Here is a 17,434-nt window from a genome sequence, read left to right on the forward strand (position 1 = left end):
CCCCTTTGTTAGTGTGAGGTCTTTCTCGGTATCATCAGCCACCCACTCCCTAGGCCAAAGGAGTTAGGAGCGCACGTGGCGTTGCGCGGCTTCCAGCTCTCACGGGAGCGTTGAGCAATCAAGTTCTTCGGGAGCGTCTCTCTCTGGGGGTACCGCCTCCTGCAGTCCCCTTTTATCTTTACTTGCAGAGTTGTGGCTGTCCATCAAAGTAGGGTGATGCAATCTCCACCCCCACATTGCTCGAGGGTATTCATGTCCATGGTAGTTGTCACATAGCCGGGACATGCACGTGACACAGGTGCCCCTATGGACAATGGTCAAAACCGTTGCATTGTCTCTCACTTCCGAGTCCGGAATTAATAGCGATCTTGCGATTCTCCGGAAGGAGGGGGCTGCTCCCGCTCCTTCAGCCCCTCAGAGCTGTGGTACCTTCATAATATTGGCCATGATTGACAGTGAAACCCCCTCGGTTTCCTTGGGCTGCATAAGAATAGGGAATATACACTCCAATCCCGCCAAACCCATGAGATGGCTCTTCCACCCCAAAGACCAGTTTGTGTGGATACTGTGTAATTTGCTACCCTGTTACAAATTCAGTGCCAAGAAATAACGGACAGCACACTACATACAGACAGACAGACATACTTTATTGATCCTGAGGGAAACTGGGTTTTGTTACAGCGGCACCAACCAAGAACAGTGTAGAAATATAGCAATATAAAACCATAAATAATTAAATAATAGTAAGTTAATTGTGCCAAGTGGAATTAAGTCCAGGACCAGCCTATTGGCTCAGGATGTCTGACACTCCAAGGGAGGAGTTGTAAAGTTTGATGGCCACAGGCAGGAATGACTTCCTATGACGCACAGTGTTACATCTCAGTGGAATGAGTCTCTGGCTGAATGTACTCCTGTGCCTAACCAGTACATTATGGAGTGGATGGGAGTCATTGTCCAAGAGTATTGGCCTTCATTAATCATGGAATTGAATTGAGGAGCCGAGAGGTAATGTTGCAGCTATATAGGACCCTGGTCAGACCCCACTTGGGGTACTGTGCTCAATTCTGGTTGCTCTACTACAGGAAGGATGTGGAAACTTTAGAAAGGGTGCAAAGGAGATTTACAAGACATTGCCTGGATTGGGGAGCATGCCTTATGAGAATGAGTTGAGTGAACTCAGCCTTTTCTCGGAGTGACAGAGGATGACAGGTGACCTGATAGAGGTGTATAAGATGATGAGAGGCATTGATCGTGTGGATGGTCAGAGGCTTTTTCCCAGGGCTGAAGTGGTTGCCACAAGAGGATGCAGGTTTAAGGTGCTGGGGAGTAGGTACAGAGGAGATGTCAGAGGTAAGTTTTTTACTCATAGAGTGATGAGTGCATGAAATGGGCTGCCGGCTACGGAGGTGGAGGTGGATAAGATAGGGTCTTTTAAGAGACTTCTGGATAGGTACGTGGAGCTTAGAAAAATAGAGGGCTGTGGATAAGCTAGTAATTTCTAAGTTAGGGACATGTTCAGCACAACTTTGAGGGCCGAAGCACCTGTATTGTGCTGTAGGTTTTCTATGTTTCTTAAAGTCATATTCACCGATCCTCAGTCAACTGCAGACCCTTGCTCCATCGAATCACAGTACGCCACCGGGTCAAATCCTACGACTGGTTCTCTTCAGTGCTTTCCCTTTTCTGAACCAAGACCCAGCTCAAATTCCAAAGAACCTGTTATCTCTAACCATAACCCAAACATGGCTTCGACAGAAAGACCATTACGTTAGCAGTGAAACCTTTTCCAGAGTTACACTCTTTACCTCACCAAAATTAGTCATGTCCTCATGAGTTTGAGATAATTTGCCACCCCTTCATTACAAAGCACAAAGTCCAGCCCAGGTGTAAATGACAGTGACATGGGTCACCAAGGGAATAGGTGCCACACTCTGTTCCCCATCTGTTTGTCTGGGGATCTCTTGACTGACTCTTTGGGACCTCCTTACCCCATCATCTACCTCTTCATCTACTCTTTCCTGTCTACCTGTGGAGGCCTTTGTCTGTCCATTACTCGTACCTCTGCACAGCTCGGGTCCCCTCATCACTTGTCTGAGCTCATCCTCATGCCCAGTTACTTTATGCCTCATGCCTCCCGTTATTTTCTAGCCACAAACCTGCCTGTCCACCGCTTGATTTCCCCCCACCCCCCTTTCACTTGCAATGCGCAAGAAGGGTTTAGAATCTCTTCATCAATTATGGGGGAGTTTGTGAAGGGCAGCATATACCACACCCTCACTTTCTCAACCTCCACGTCCATATCACAATTGGGTAGGGTCCGGTCTAACCCTTCCTGCTGCCAGTACTTCGGTTCCCCCACATCGCTGTAGAGCCCTGTTACTAGGTGTAGGGCCCAGCTCAGGCTCTGGGTCAACATGTACCTCTTGTCTCAGGGTTAGAACATGGTTCCAATAGGGAATCTTGACAGGTCCCTTCCCATCCTCTAGTTTCACCTGGAAAACTGGTACATTTGGCATCTGACTCTCTACTACACTGGGTATATCTGCCCAGCAATCAGCCAACTTGTGCTTCCCGGGTAGCCCCAAATTCTTTATGCAGACTCCATCTCCAGGCATTAGTTGGGAGAACCTAACCTTTTGATCATACCTCCTCTTATTTCCTATATTCTGCTTATAGTTGAGACCTCAACTTGTTCATAAGCCTTTTTCAGCTCCCTTCTCATATCAGGCACATATTTCAGATAAGTCTTCTGTTGTAGATCTTCCCCACCCGTCCCAAAACAGAGGTCAACAGGTAACTTAGCTTGTGCCTGAACATCAGATAATACGAGTACCCAGTAGCATTATGCTGTCTACAGTTGTAGCAGTGGACCAGATGTCCAATATGTTAGCTCCACATGTTCTTTTTACTGATGTCCAAGGTTCTGAGCACATCTAGCAAGGGCTGATTGAACCTTTCGGACTGGGGATCATCATGTGACCAATAAGGTGTAGTCCTTGACTTCTGGACTCCAAACATGCTCAGTATCTCCTGTACGAGCCTACTCTTGAAATCCAGTTCTTGGTTGCTATGTATCCACCTAGGGAGACCATAATAAATGAAATGCTTCTCCCATAACACTTTGGCCATGATGGATGCCCTCTGTTCCTTGGTAGGGAAGGCATACGCTTATCTGGTGTAGTGATCCGTAATGATTTGCACCACCGCTCAATCCCTACAGCGTCCATAACTATGAAACTTGATCACTTTACTGAACAATAGTTGAACACAGGCTTAAGCACACAATGCACTGGATCAATGCTCAGGGCAATCGGACAGCATCCAACGAAATCGATCCCGAACGAGCCCCCACAACAGTTAAAATGCTACCTCAATTCTGATTACAGTAAATGATAACATGATTCATGAAACGGTAACATGGAAAAACCAACAGTGTTGCCAAAAGCAACCCAAGTCTAGGATAAAGCTACTTGACATGATATCCTGAAAGTGAAGCTCAGACAATATAACACAAAATACAGGAAATTTTCGAGGAGTTGGGCTGTTTAGTTACAATTTGACAAATGAGAGTGAGTGAAAATTTGAGTGGAATTACAGTGCCTATAAAAGGTATTCACCTCCCCCCCCCCCCCCCCCGCAGTGGAAGTTTTCATGTTTTACTGTTTTACAACATTCACGTTAATTTGGCTTTTATGGCATTGTTCAACAGAAAAAGTGAAAACAGATCTCTACAAAGTGATTAAATTAATTACAAATATAAAACACAAAATGATTAAGTATTCACCCCGTTCAGGCCAGTATCTTGTAGATGCACTTTTCATAGCAATTACAGCCTTGAGTCTGTGTGGATGGGTCTCTATCAGCTTTGCACATCTGGACACTGCAATTTTTCCCCGTTCTTGACAAAACTGCTCAAGCTCTGTCAGCTTGCATAGGAATCAAGAGTAAACAGCCCTTTTCAAGTCCAGCCACACATTCTCAATTGGATTGATAACTAGTCTCTGACTTGGCCACTGCAGAATATTAACTTTATTGTTTTTAAGCCATTCCTGTGTCCCTTTGGCTTTATGTTTGGGGTCATTGTCTTGCTGGAAAACAAATTTTCTCCCAAGTTGCTGTTTTCTTACGCACTGCATCAAAGTTTCCTCCAGAATTTCTCTGCATTCAGTATTTTGCTACATTTATTTCACCCTTCACAAGCCTTCCAGGGCCTGCTGCAGTGAAGCAACCCCACAGCATGATGCAGCTTATCACCATGCTATACAGAAGGGATGATGTGTTTTTGATGATGTGTGGTGTTTGGCTTATGCCAAACATAGAATTGTGTCTGATGACCAAAAGGCTCAATTTTGGTTTCATCAGACCATAGCACCTTCTTCCAGCTGACTTCAGAGCCTCCCAACTGCCTTCTGGCAAACTGGCCAAGATTTCATGAGAGTTTTTTCAACAGTGATTCTCTTTGACTTTCTTACGTAAAGCTGCAACAGGTGAAGCACCTTAGCAACAGTTGTTGAATGTGCTGTCTTTCCCATCTCCGCCACTGAAGCTTATAACTTCTTCAGAGTTGTTATAAGTCTCTCGGAAGCCTCCTTCACTAGTCCCCTTCTTGCTTGGTCACTCAGTGTTTGAGGATGGCCTTCTCTAGGCAGGTTTACAGCCGGGCCATATCCATTCCATTTTGTGATAATTGACTTTACTGTACTCTAAGGGATATTTGATGGCTTGGAAATTTTCTTGTATCCATCTCCTGACGTGCTTTTCAATAACCTTTTTATGTGGAGTTGCTTGGAGTGTTCTTTTGTCTTTATGATATAGTTTTTGCCTGGATATTGGTCTGCCAGGAGTTGGACCTTCCAGTGCAGGTGTATTTTCATTGAGACGCCTTGACTGTGCACAGATCTCCATTTAACTAATTATGTGACTTCTACAACCAGTTGGCTGTAGCGGTGATGATTTGTTGTTTCATATTAAAGGGAGTGAATACTTGTGCAATCAATTATTTTGTGTTTTATATTTGTAATAATTTAGATCACTTTGTAGAGATGTTTTCATTTTGACACAGAAGTCTCTTTCTGTTGATTAGTGTCAAGAAACCCAAATTAAATCCACTGTGATTCAGTGTTGTAAAACAATAAAACATGAAAACTTTCAAGGGGGGTGAATACTTTTCATATGCACTGTATTTTAAAAATAACTGATAGCCAGTTAAAGGTTTGTGGTAATTATATATAGAACGTAAGACATGTAAGAATGCCTTACAGGCCAAGTCTAATTGAGGGATTCTGAAAGTTTTTATATTGAATACTAGTCAACCAAGAGTGAGTTACAGGTGGATCTAGAGATGGGGCAGTGTTGGATCTCCTGTTAGGGAATGTGATAGGTCACCTGACAGATGTATGTGTTGGGGAGCACTTCGGGTCCAGTGATCACAATAGCATTAGCTTCAATATAATTATGGAGAAGGACAGGACTGGACCTAGAGTTGAGATTTTTGATTGGAGAAAGGCTAACTTTGAGGGGATGCGAAGGGATTTAGAGAGAGTGGATTGGGTCAAGTTGTTTTATGGGAAGGATGTAATAGAGAAATGGAGGTCATTTAAGGGTGAAATTATGAGGGTACAGAATCTTTATGTTCCTGTTAGGGTGAAAGGAAAGGTTAAAGGTTTGAGAGCACCATGGTTTTCAAGGGATATTAGAAATTTGGTTCAGAAAAAGAGGGATGTCTACAATAGATATAGGCAGCATGGAGTAAAGGAATTGCTCAAGGAATATAAAGAATGTAAAAGGAATCTTAAGAAAGAGATTAGAAAAGCTAAAAGAAGATACGAGGTTGGTTTGGCAAATAAGGTGAAAGTAAATCCGAAAGGTTTCTACAGTTATATTAAAAGCAAGAGGATAGTGAGGGATAAAATTGGCCCCTTAGAGAATCAGAGTGGTCAGCTATGTGTGGAACCGAAGGAGATGGGAGAGATTTTGAATGATTTCTTCTCTTCGGTATTCACTAAGGAGAAGGATATTGAATTGTCTAAGGTGTGGGAAACAAGTAAGGAAGTTATGGAACCTATGACAATTAAAGAGGTGGAGGTACTGGCGCTTTTAAGAAATTTAAAAGTGGATAAATCTCCGGGTCCTGACAGGATATTCCCCAGGACCTTGAGGGAAGTTTGTGTAGAAATAGCAGGAGCTCTGACGGAGATCTTTAATATGTCATTAGAAACGGGGATTGTGCCGGAGGATTGGCGTATTGCTCATGTGGTTCCATTGTTTAAAAAGTGTTCTAGAAGGAAGCCTAGCAATTATAGACCTGTCAGTTTGACATCAGTGGTGGGTAAATTAATGGAAAGTATTCTTAGAGATAGTATTTATAATTATCTGGATAGACGAGATCTGATTAGAAGTAGCCAGCATGGACTTGTGCGTGGAAGGTCATGTTTGACAAACCTTATTGAATTTTTTGAAGAAGTTACGAGGAATGTTGACGAGGGTAAGGCAGTGGATGTAGTCTATATGGACTTCAGCAAAGCCTTTGACAAAGTTCCACATGGAAGGTTAGTTAAGAAGGTTCAGTCGTTAGGTATTAATGCTGGAGTAATAAAATGGATTCAGCAGTGGCTAGATGGGAGATGCCAGAGAGTAGTGGTGGATAATTGTTTATCGGGATGGAGGCCAGTGACTAGCGGGGTGCCTCAGGGATCTGTTTTGGGCCCAATGTTGTTTGTAATATACATAAATGATCTGGATGATGGGGTGGTAAATTGGATTAGTAAGTATGCCGATGATACTAAGGTAGGAGGTGTTGTGGATAATGAGGTGGATTTTCAAAGCCTGCAGGGAGATTTATGCCGGTTAGAAGAATGGGCTGAACGTTGGCAGATGGAGTTTAATGCTGAGAAGTGTGCGGTTCTACATTTTGGCAGGAATAATCCAAATAGAACATACAGAGTAAATGGTAGGGCATTGAGGAATGCAGAGGAACAGAGAGATCTAGGAATAACTGTGCATAGTTCCCTGAAAGTGGAGTCTCGTGTAGATAGGGTGGTGAAGAGGGCTTTTGGAACGCTGGCCTTTATAAATCAAAGCATTGAGTACAGAAGTTGGGATGTAATGCTAAAGTTGTACAAGGCATTGGTAAGGCCAAATTTGGAATATTGTGTGCAGTTCTGGTCACCGAATTATAGGAAAGATATCAATAAATTAGAGAGAGTGCAGAGACGATTTACTAGGATGTTACCTGGGTTTCAGCAATTAAGTTACAGAGAAAGGTTGAACAAGTTAGGTCTCTATTCATTGGAGCGTAGAAGGTTGAGGGGGGATTTGATCGAGGTATTTAAAATTTTGAGAGGGATAGATAGAGTTGACGTGAACAGGCTGTTTCCATTGAGAGTAGGGGAGATTCAAACTAGAGGACATGATTTGAGAGTTAGGGGGCAGAAGTTTAAGGGAAACACGAGGGGGTATTTCTTTACTCAAAGAGTGATAGCTGTGTGGAATGAGCTTCCTGTAGAAGTAGTAGAGGCCAGTTCAGTTGTGTCATTTAAGGTAAAATTGGATAGGTATATGGACAGGAAAGGAGTGGAGGGTTATGGGCTGAGTGCGGGTAGGTGGGACTAGGTGAGATTAAGGGTTCGGCACGGACTAGGAGGGCCAAGATGGCCTGTTTCCGTGCTGCGATTGTTATATGGTTATATGATTTAATTGTGAGATTCTCAGGATTATATGTTGAATAACAGAAAATCAGAAAAATTGGCACTGCAAAGGTTAGCATCTGGAACAACAATATGCTGAATGAACTCAGCAAGTCAAATAATATCTGCATGGGTGAGGGTGGGTGGGAGAGGAAGAGTCAGCATTTCAGATCAAAACCGTGTATTAGGATTAAGAGTGGGGAAAGAAGAGCAGAGAAGGAGTGGTGAGGTGGGCTAGTAGGTGATTGATGGACCAAAGAGCATGGCAGCTAGATCAAACCAGGAATGGGAAGGGTAGAGTTGAGAGATGGAGGCAAGTAAATAACAGAGAGAAGCAGGTTTTTAAAAAAATGCAGATGTAGCCAGCTGGGGGCAAGTGAAGGTGGAGTCAGCTAGGAAGATGGTAAGCAGGAACAGAAAGGCTACCATTGTGATTTGATAAATAACAAGAGTCTTTTGAGGAAAGGACCAAGAACTGGAGGCTGGATGTTGATGAGTTAAATATATAGATAACAGGTGGATGGAAACCAAAGGAGAAAGGTGGAGGGGAATGAAAATTAACTATGGAGAGATGGGAAGGGGGGAGGCGGGAGAGAGTATCTAGGAAAAGGGTCAAAAGTAGCAGAGGATAGAGGGGAGGTTAATACACCAGAAGGGAGGGTAACCTGAGATTGAAAAACCCACAGCAGGAGGAGTCCCTGCAGAAGGCAGAGGGAGTGGGGAGGAGAAGATGTTGGCTTGCATTGGGATTGTGTTGCAGCTGGTGGAAGAATGATGGGCTGGATGCAGAGACTAGTGGGGTGAAAAGGGAACTGTGTCTCTGTTTTGTTTGGAGGAAGGTGGGGGGGGGGGAAGAGAGAAGAACCTTATTGAAACAGGGAATGTGAGAGCATTCTCTATCAGTGACAGTAAAAGGAAAGCCATTTTTCATGAAAAAGGCATTTTAGATATATTGGAATGCAATGTCTCATATTGAGAGTAGATGGGGGCAGAAGCGGAAGATCTGTGAGAAAGAGGTGACATCCTTAGAAGGACAGGCTGGAAAGGAGTGCAGTCTGGATAGCTATAGGGGCTAATAGGTTTATAGTAAATGTCAGTGGATAATTTGTCTCCTGAGATGAAATTGGAGAAATCTAGAAAAGGGAGAGACGATATCCAAGTGAATTCAAGAGTGGGTTGAAAATTAGTAGTGAAGGTGATAAAATTGACAAGTTCTCCATGGTAATGAAAAAGGAATTAGGGAATGAAAGTTTGTAGCAGGCATTGTTTCAGATAGCCAATTAAGGTGAGTGTCCTTTAATTTGTAGGAAGTGATTTGAGACGAAAGCAAAGCTGTTCAAGGTAAGAATAAGTTCGGCCAGGCAGATGAGTGTTTGTGGAGGGGAACTGCTTGGATTCCGATAATCAGGAATGAGTTAAGGACTCTTTTGTGGCCAGTAACTGCAGTTGCTTGTGTTTGAAACATACCTGCTGACCACATTTTGTGCATCTTTTGATAGTTCATAGAATAGTTGAGGTAGATTAATCTAAATATCACAAAATGGTAGAATCATTTATCACAAGTACATAATATCGGCAGAATATTATAGTCACCTTATTAAATTTGTCTTTGTTGTGATTCCGTTGTAAGAAAGGTTTGTTAAACCCTGAATTATGCTTTCCATTTGAAAGATAATAAAATCACAAATTTTAATTGGTCTTGAAATTAATATGATTTTTGGGAAAACATACAAAAACCATTTAGGAGATAGAAGACTGGGGTTAATTTAATAGTTTGCTTTTATAGATAATTAGTTTCTTGTAGTTTAATGTTGGTTTTCTGATTTTAAAGGTGGAAAGGTTGAACGTAATTTGATACCTTGCAGAATTTGTGGAAGAACTTTTTTGGCAGCAGCACGGGTGAGTTACAATATCATATGAATTTCCTTGTATTCTTTACTATTCCTTCATGATTATTCTGTTGTCAGATAATTCAGCTCCTTTGAGACTACGAATTGTTAATTGGATATGATAAATACAGTGGATTCCGATTAATTGGGCCATTGATTCATTGTGGCAACTGCTTATTTGGGACACTATGCCACTTCATTTGGGCAGGTGACTGTTGCCCAACAAGTTCTAACTAGTGTCAGTTTGTGTGGCGGTTAGATACTACACTGTGCTTAGGGCAAACAGTTTTTAAAATAGCGTCAGTTGTATGTTTTTGTGTTCAAAAGCAGTGATTTTTGTCACTGATAACAGGTGAGAAATAAGCAGTAATGTAGCGGTATGCTACACGCAGCGCTAAAATAATGACACGGAGTTAGTAAACTGCAGTTAAAAGAAAGATTTTATTCGAACTTCACAGCCTTGCTTTAAAGTCTCCCTGATCCCGCCGTCCCTGGACGCGGATGCCGTAGGGGCATGTACTCACAATCCCCCGCAGGCTTTCCCTTTGTTGGTGAAGCAGACCTGGCGCCCTTTTGGGACTGGCCTTTGTGCCAGTGCGCTGGCTATTTGTGAGCCGGTCCGAGTGCACTAGAAAGTGGGTCGCCACATAACCCCCCCCCCCCCAGAACCGGCGATACACCCCCCAATGTCCACAGTCTGTGCCGGACCCTGTTTGGGAGGTCGGCCTCTGCGCCGCGGTGCCAGGAACTCGACCGTTTGCGCCACATCCACATGGGCCGGTTTGAGTCGGTCCACCATGAAAACCTCCTCTCTCCCCCCAATGTCCAGAACATACGTGGACCCATTGTTCCTGAGCACCGTAAACGGCCCCTTGTAGGGCTGTTGCAGCCGTGGCCGATGCCCGCCCCTTCATACAAACACAAACTTACAGTTCTGCAGGTCTTGGGGTACACAGGTCGGGTTCTCCCCATGCTGCGCAGTGGGTATGGGGGCCAGGTCACCGAGCCTCTCGTGTTGTCTGCCCAGGACTGCTGTGGGTTCTTCCTCTTGCCCCCTTGGGGCTGGTATGAACTCCCCGGGGACGACCAGGGTGCGCCGTACACCAACTCGACCAACGAGGCGTGCAGATCGTCTTTGGGCGCCGTGCGGATGCCGAGTAGGACCCAGGGAAGCTCGTCCACCCAGTTAGCTCCTCACAGGCGGGCCATGAGAGCCGACTTCAGGTGACGGTGGAAACGCTCCACCAGGCCATTTGACTGTGGGTGGTAGGCAGTGGTGTGGTGCAGCTGAGTCCCCAAAAGGCTAGCCATAGCTGACCACAGGCTGGAGGTGAACTGGGTGCCTCTGTTGGAGGTAATGTGGGCCGGTACACCAAAGCGGGACACCCAGGTGGCGATCAGTGCCCGGGCGCAAGATTCGGAGGTGATGTCGGTGAGCGGGATCACCTCTGGCCATCTTGTGAACCGGTCCACGATAGTCAGGAGGTGCCGCACTCAGCGCGACACTGTCAGGGGGCCCATGATATCCACATGAATGTGGTCGAAACGCCGGTGGGTGGGGTGGAATTGCTGCGGCAGAGCTTTGGTGTGCCGCTGCACCTTGGCCGTCTGGCAGTGCATGCACGTTCTGGCCCATTCACTGACCTGCTTGCGGAGTCCGTGCCAAATGAACCTGCTGGAGACCATCCGGATGGTTGTCCTGATGGAGGGGTGCGCTAAGTTATGAATGGAGTCGAAAATGCGTCGCCGCCAAGGTGCCGGGACGACGGGACGGGGCTGGCCAGTGGCGACGTCACAGAGTAGGGTCCTCTCACCTGGGCCTATGGGGAGGTCCTGGAGCTGCAAACTGGAGACTGCGGTTCTGTAACTCAGGATCTCCTCATCTGCCTGCTGCGCCTCTGCCAGCGCCTCAAAGTCTACCCCTTGGGAAAGGGCATGAATATTAGGGCGAGAGAGCGCGTCCGCCAAGACATTGTCCTTACCCAAGATGTGCCGGACATCCGTCGTGTATTCAGAGATGTAGGACAGATGGCACTGCTGGCGGGACGACCAGGGATTGGACACCTTCATGAATGTAACGGTAAGCGGCTTGTGGTCCGTGAACGCGGTGAAGGGCATACCTTCTAAGAAGTACCTGAAATGCTGGATTGCCAGGTATAGCGCCAACAGTTCCCGGTCAAAAGCACTGTATTTGAGCTCGGGTGACCGCGGGTGTTTGCTGCAAAATGCCAGGGGTTGCCAGCGACCCGCGATGAGTTGCTCCAGTACCCCACCGACTGCCATGTTAGAGGCGTCCACTGTGAGGGCAGTAGGGACGTCCATTCTGGGGTGCACTAGCCTTGCAGCATTTGTCAAGGCTTCTTTCGTTTTAATGAAAGTGGCGGCGGACTCCTCGTCCCAGGTAATGTCCTTGCCCAGACCTGACATCAGGGCAAACAGGGGGCACATGATTCGGGCAGCTGAAGGGAGGAAGCGGTGGTAGAAATTGACCATACCTACAAATTCCTGAAGGCCTTTGATCGTGGTGGGTCGGGGGAAATGGCGGACCACGTCTACCTTAGCGGGCAGAGGGGTCGCCCCGTCTTTAGTAATCCTGTGGCCCAGGAAGTCAATGGTGTCGAGCTCGAACTGGCATTTGGCCAGGTTGATTGCTAGACCGTACTCACTCAGCCGGGCGTAGAGTTGACGGAGGTGGGACAGATGCTCCCGACGACTGCTGCTGGCTATGAGGATGTCATCCAAATAGATGAATGCGAAGTCCATTGTCCCACCATGTCCATTAACTGCTGGAACGTCTGTGCGGCATTCTTCCGGCCGAACGGCATGCGGAGGAACTCGAAAAGGCCGAATGGGGTGATGAGAGCCGTTTTGGGGACGTCGTCCGGATGCATCGGGATTTGATGGCGTCTCCAGACGAGGTCCACCTTGGAGAAGATCCGTACGCCATGTAGGTTTGCTGCAAAGTCCTGAATGTGCGGCACAGGGTAGCAGTCCGATGCGGTAGCCTCGTTCAGCCTGCGGTAGCCGCCGCATGGTTGCCAGCCCCCTGTTGCTTTGGGCACCATGTGCAGGGGGGAGGCTCATGGGCTGTCAGACCGCCGGATGATCCCCAATTCCTCCATCCTCTTGAACTCCTCCTTCACCAGTCGGAGCTTGTCCGGGGGAAGCTGCCGAGCACGGGCGTGGAGGGGTGGTCCCTGGGTCGGGATGTGGTGCTGTACGCCGTGTCGGGGCAAGGCTGCCGTGAACTGCGGTGCCAGAACCGATGGGAAATCCGCCAGGACTCTGGTGAAGTCGTTGTCTGACAGTGTGATGAAGTCGAGGTGTGGGGCTGGCAACTGGGCTTGTCCCAGGGAGAACGTCTGAAGGGTCTCAGCGTGGACCAGTCTCTGCCTCGGCAGGTCGACCAGCAGGCTGTGAGCCCGCAAAAAATCCGCACCCAGAAGCGGTTGAGCTACAGCGGCCAGTGTGAAGTCCCACGTGAACCGGCTGGAGCCGAACTGTAGCTGCACCATATGGGTGCCATAGGTCCTCACCGTGCTGCTGTTCACGGCCCTCGGGGGGGACCCGGTGCCCTGTTGCGGGTGTCGTAACTCGTCGGAGATAAGACGCTGATCTCGGCACCGGTTTCGATCAAAAAATGGTGTCCCGACCTCTTGTCCGTTGGTCCATTGTTTGTTGGTCTCCTCACCCCTGCCTCTGGGGTTAGCGGGCTCTGTGGCTGGTTTGCTGCTGGGAGCGTGGTCTGGTGATCTGTGCGATGGATGCCCCACTCTCCTTCTTGGCATTCCACAGTAAGTCCACCTGAGCTGCCACCTTCCAGGGGTCGCTGAAATCCGTGTCGGACAGCAGCAGCCACATGTCCTCGGGCAGCTGCTCCAGGAATGCCTGCTCAAACATGAGGCAGGGCTTGTGACCTCTGGCCAGGGACAGCATCTCGTTCATCAAAGCAAGGGCTAGCAGATCTTTATTCATGAGTCTCTGTGTGGTTAGCAGCATTCATCTTCACATCAATCCTGATCATATTTCCAGTCCCTGCTACTGAAAAGCATCCTCATAGCATGATGCTACCTCCACCATACTTTGCAGTAGGGATGGTGTTACCTGGCTGATGCGCAGTATAACATGTACTGCTTGGTGTTGAGACCAAAAAGTTCCACTTTAATTCGACAAACCACAAGACTTTCTTTCTCATTGTTACGGTATCTTTTAAGTATTGCTTTACTAAGTTTTTACAGGCAGCAAGGATATGCTTTCTTTTAAAGCTAGGGCTTCTTCTTTGCCATTCTTCATAATACCGTTTTGTATTAGAGTTCTTAGAGATTGTGGAGCCATGAACTTCATCTCTAGTTGCAGCCACTAACTTGTGCAGCTCACTCAGAGTGACTTGGTGTCACAGTAGCCTCTCTTACAATTGCCATTCTTTTCCAGCAAATAAGTTTAGAAGGGTGCCCTGACCTAGGCAGTGTGACTGTGGTTTCATATTTTTTCCAATTTTTCCTGATGGACTGAGGTCCAATGTATGTTCAATGCTATTGAGATGGTCTTGTACCCTTCTCCAGATTTATGTTTCTGTATTATCATTTCCCTGGCTTGTTTTGAATGCTCTTTTGTCTTTATTTTGGTTTTGTCTGTTGAAAATCCACAATACTGTTGGACCTTACAGAGAGAGGGGTTATGAATTCATTGAATTCATGATCCTGGAAACCAAATCTGTGTAAAACTCTGTAAAGAAAATTCCAATTAACTGAATCAAATGCCACAATTATTAAAACTATACAGACACTATATGACAACCCTACTGCTAGGATTAAAATCAATGGATATTTATCAAATAGTCTTACCCTAGAAAGGGGCACAAGACAGGGTTAATCATGGTCACCGCTACTCTTCGCATTATAACTGGAACCATTAGCTCAATACATCAGACAAAATGAAGATATCAGGGGAATTACTATTAAAGGGACAGAGCATAAATTGGCTTGTTACGCAGATGACATTTTGATCTATCTAGGGCAACCAACATACTCTTTACTTAGATTGATGCAATTCTTTGAACAATGTGGTCAATTATCAGGATGCAAGATCAACAAAGATAAAACCCAATTACTTTCATATTACTATAGCCCACCAAGAGAAATTGAAAGTAGATATCCCATGGCAAACAGAGTCTTTTTAATATTTGGGCATCATTATGCCAAAAGATTTGGCAAAATTATCAGAATGTAATAATCAGCCTTTTTATTAAAAAAAAATTAAGGAAGATATGCAAGATGAAACCTGATTCCTTTTTTCAAGGATTGAGTCTATTAAAATGAATATACTGCCGAGACTATTATATCTCTTTCAGACCCTACCAATAGAGATTAATCAAAATCAATTCAATGAATGGAACAAGATGTTACCAAGGTATATTTGGCAGGATAAAAGGCCTAGAGTTCATCTCAAAACTTTGCAATTAGCAAAGGAAAAAGAGGGATGGGGTCTACCTTCTCTTAGAGATTATTATTTTGCAGCACAGTTGAGAGCTGTGATATGTTGGTGCAATCCATCATATGACGCTCAATGGAATAACATTGAGGAGTGGGTACTTCCCATCCCCATACAAGCAATTTTGGCTGATAACAACCTAAAAAGGTACATAAGTATTATTGATAACCCATGGGTGAAATTGACTCTTAAAATATGGAAACCTACTATAAAAGAATATAATCTAGAGGGAGATATTGCAATTCTTAAATGGTGTGCATATGACTCGGATTTTACACCAAATAAATTGGATGCTAGATTTAAGGACTGGACAGCTAAAGGAATAACAGTTCTTTGCAACATAATGAAAGAAGGAACACTGTTCAGTTTTGAAATGCTTAAAGAGAAACACATTAGAAAAACAAGATTTTTATTGGTATTTACAGATGCGACAATACGTTAATAAGACACTTAAAAATGTAACCAAGGCAAATACATGCTTTATAGAGCTCTTTAGAAAAGCATATAATTCAGATAATAGTAGTAGAATCATTTCAAGCATGTATAAGGGGTTGTCAAATCTTAAAACACATTCGACTTCATACATTAAAACAAAATGGGAGAAGGAAGGAGGGATAATTATATCTGAGGAAAAATGGACAATAATATGGAGGTATCAATGGAAGTGTACCAATTCATAGAAATGGAGGGAGTTTGGATGGAAAAACTTGGTAAGATATTTTATCACACCCTCTCAGAAATCCCATTATGATAGTAACCTCCCTGTTTGCTGGAGAAATTGTGGAAATCAAAATGCAAACCATTATCATACTTTTTTGGGACTGCCCTGTTATCAAAGACTACTGGAGAGGGATACACAATGCCCTCCAAAACATCTTTAAATGTAAAATACCCTTAGAGAGTAAGACCATATATTTTGGATATATACATCAAGAATGGTTGAAAAGAGATAAATATTTAATGAATATACTGTTGGTGGCTGATAAAAAGACTCTTACTAGGAAATAGTTATCACAGGAGAGCCCAACTTTAAATGCATGGATGGAAATTACAATGGACATTTACAAAATGGAGAAGATAACAGCATCTGTTAATCATAAGCTGGAACAATTTGATTCATACTGGGAAAAATGGTTTAACTACATAATGCCTCATAGGCCTGATTTTATTCTCACAAATCAATGACTATGTTGTAAAAAAAAATCACTCCCTACTTGTACATAGTTTTTTCCTTTTGATTGTTTTTGCTCTCCACTCTTTTCTATAAGATAAAGACTATGTGGAGATTTGTGACATGTATGATTATATGGTATATATGTACAATGTCTGAAATACATTTATTATGGAAAATGTGGAAATGTTTGTTTGATGATGAACTTCAATAAAAAAAATTACAAAAAAAAAGAAAACAGGTGATCCTCCAATTTTCTATGTACTATGTCCTGTGTATGTTACTCAAAATGGCCTCTTTGGTTTGTTACAAGTAGGAATGCTTCTTTGTCGGATAAGTGTTTCTCTCGCCGTTGTTTCGCTTTAGAATGGCTGATATGGTAATTGTATTCAATTGTTAATCAATGGGGAATGTTATTGTGTCTTGTGATGCTGGGAACTTGGGGGAGGGGTTTTCGCAGGTTTTTGGGTGTGAGGAGGAGGCCGAGGAAGGTGGACGTGTGCTGGACTGCTCGTAAGACCACTGGGGTCCCAGGTGCGACGGCCGGATGGGTCGATTGGTTGGTTGATTGAGCTCCAACGAGTGCACTAAACAGACTGAACTTTGATAAGTTGGCGCCTTTTGTTTTTTCCTTGTGTGTGTGTATGTATGTGTGTATATATATATATATATTGTATTGCCTACTACTCTTTTAATTTTAGTAAACTCTTTAAAGTGTATTTCATAACGGTATTTGTTGTGGATTTGATACTGTTGGCGGGCGCGAGGCATAAACTTGATTCTCACAGCACCTGCGTGAACGGGAGGTGGGTTGGTGAGTTGCTGGATCTCCTTTTCCCCTAGACATATACCAGCCTTTTGGGTAAAGTGTTACATCTACATCAACATATTGGGAGAGTTGGTAAGGTAATACAGTCAACTTTCACTAATCCAACTACCTGTAATCCAGTTTCTTCTATAATCCGTCACTGATTTCAAATTTTCCGTGCAACTGTAATTTCAAATTTCCTGGGCCACCGTACCAATCTGCTGTGCATTGTTTTGGTTGCGCTAGATCTGTTCACGTGTTGGCACATTCTTGTAAGCACAGATAGGCGATTCCTGCTTAATTTCCTGCATCTATTAATATCATATGCGTGAGGCGCGGCCGCCCAGCACCCACCCATCTCACCCGCCAACGGTGGTGGAGCTGGCGCGCG

The 17,434-nt window shown here is 44.7% G+C and overlaps 1 protein-coding gene across 1 annotated transcript in view; it reads left to right on the forward strand.

The window, feature by feature from the left end:
* The window catches only part of zc2hc1a (zinc finger, C2HC-type containing 1A), a 90,001-nt gene that overhangs the window by 23,463 nt on the left and 49,104 nt on the right, over nt 1-17,434 (forward strand). The window contains exon 2 of the mRNA XM_059983497.1: nt 9,517-9,584. Coding sequence (XP_059839480.1) covers nt 9,517-9,584 — 68 coding nt within the window. The remainder of the gene's footprint in view (nt 1-9,516; nt 9,585-17,434) is intronic.

The sequence above is a fragment of the Hypanus sabinus genome, chromosome 1 (genome assembly GCF_030144855.1).
Source record: "Hypanus sabinus isolate sHypSab1 chromosome 1, sHypSab1.hap1, whole genome shotgun sequence".
Classification (NCBI taxonomy): Eukaryota; Metazoa; Chordata; class Chondrichthyes; order Myliobatiformes; family Dasyatidae; genus Hypanus; species Hypanus sabinus.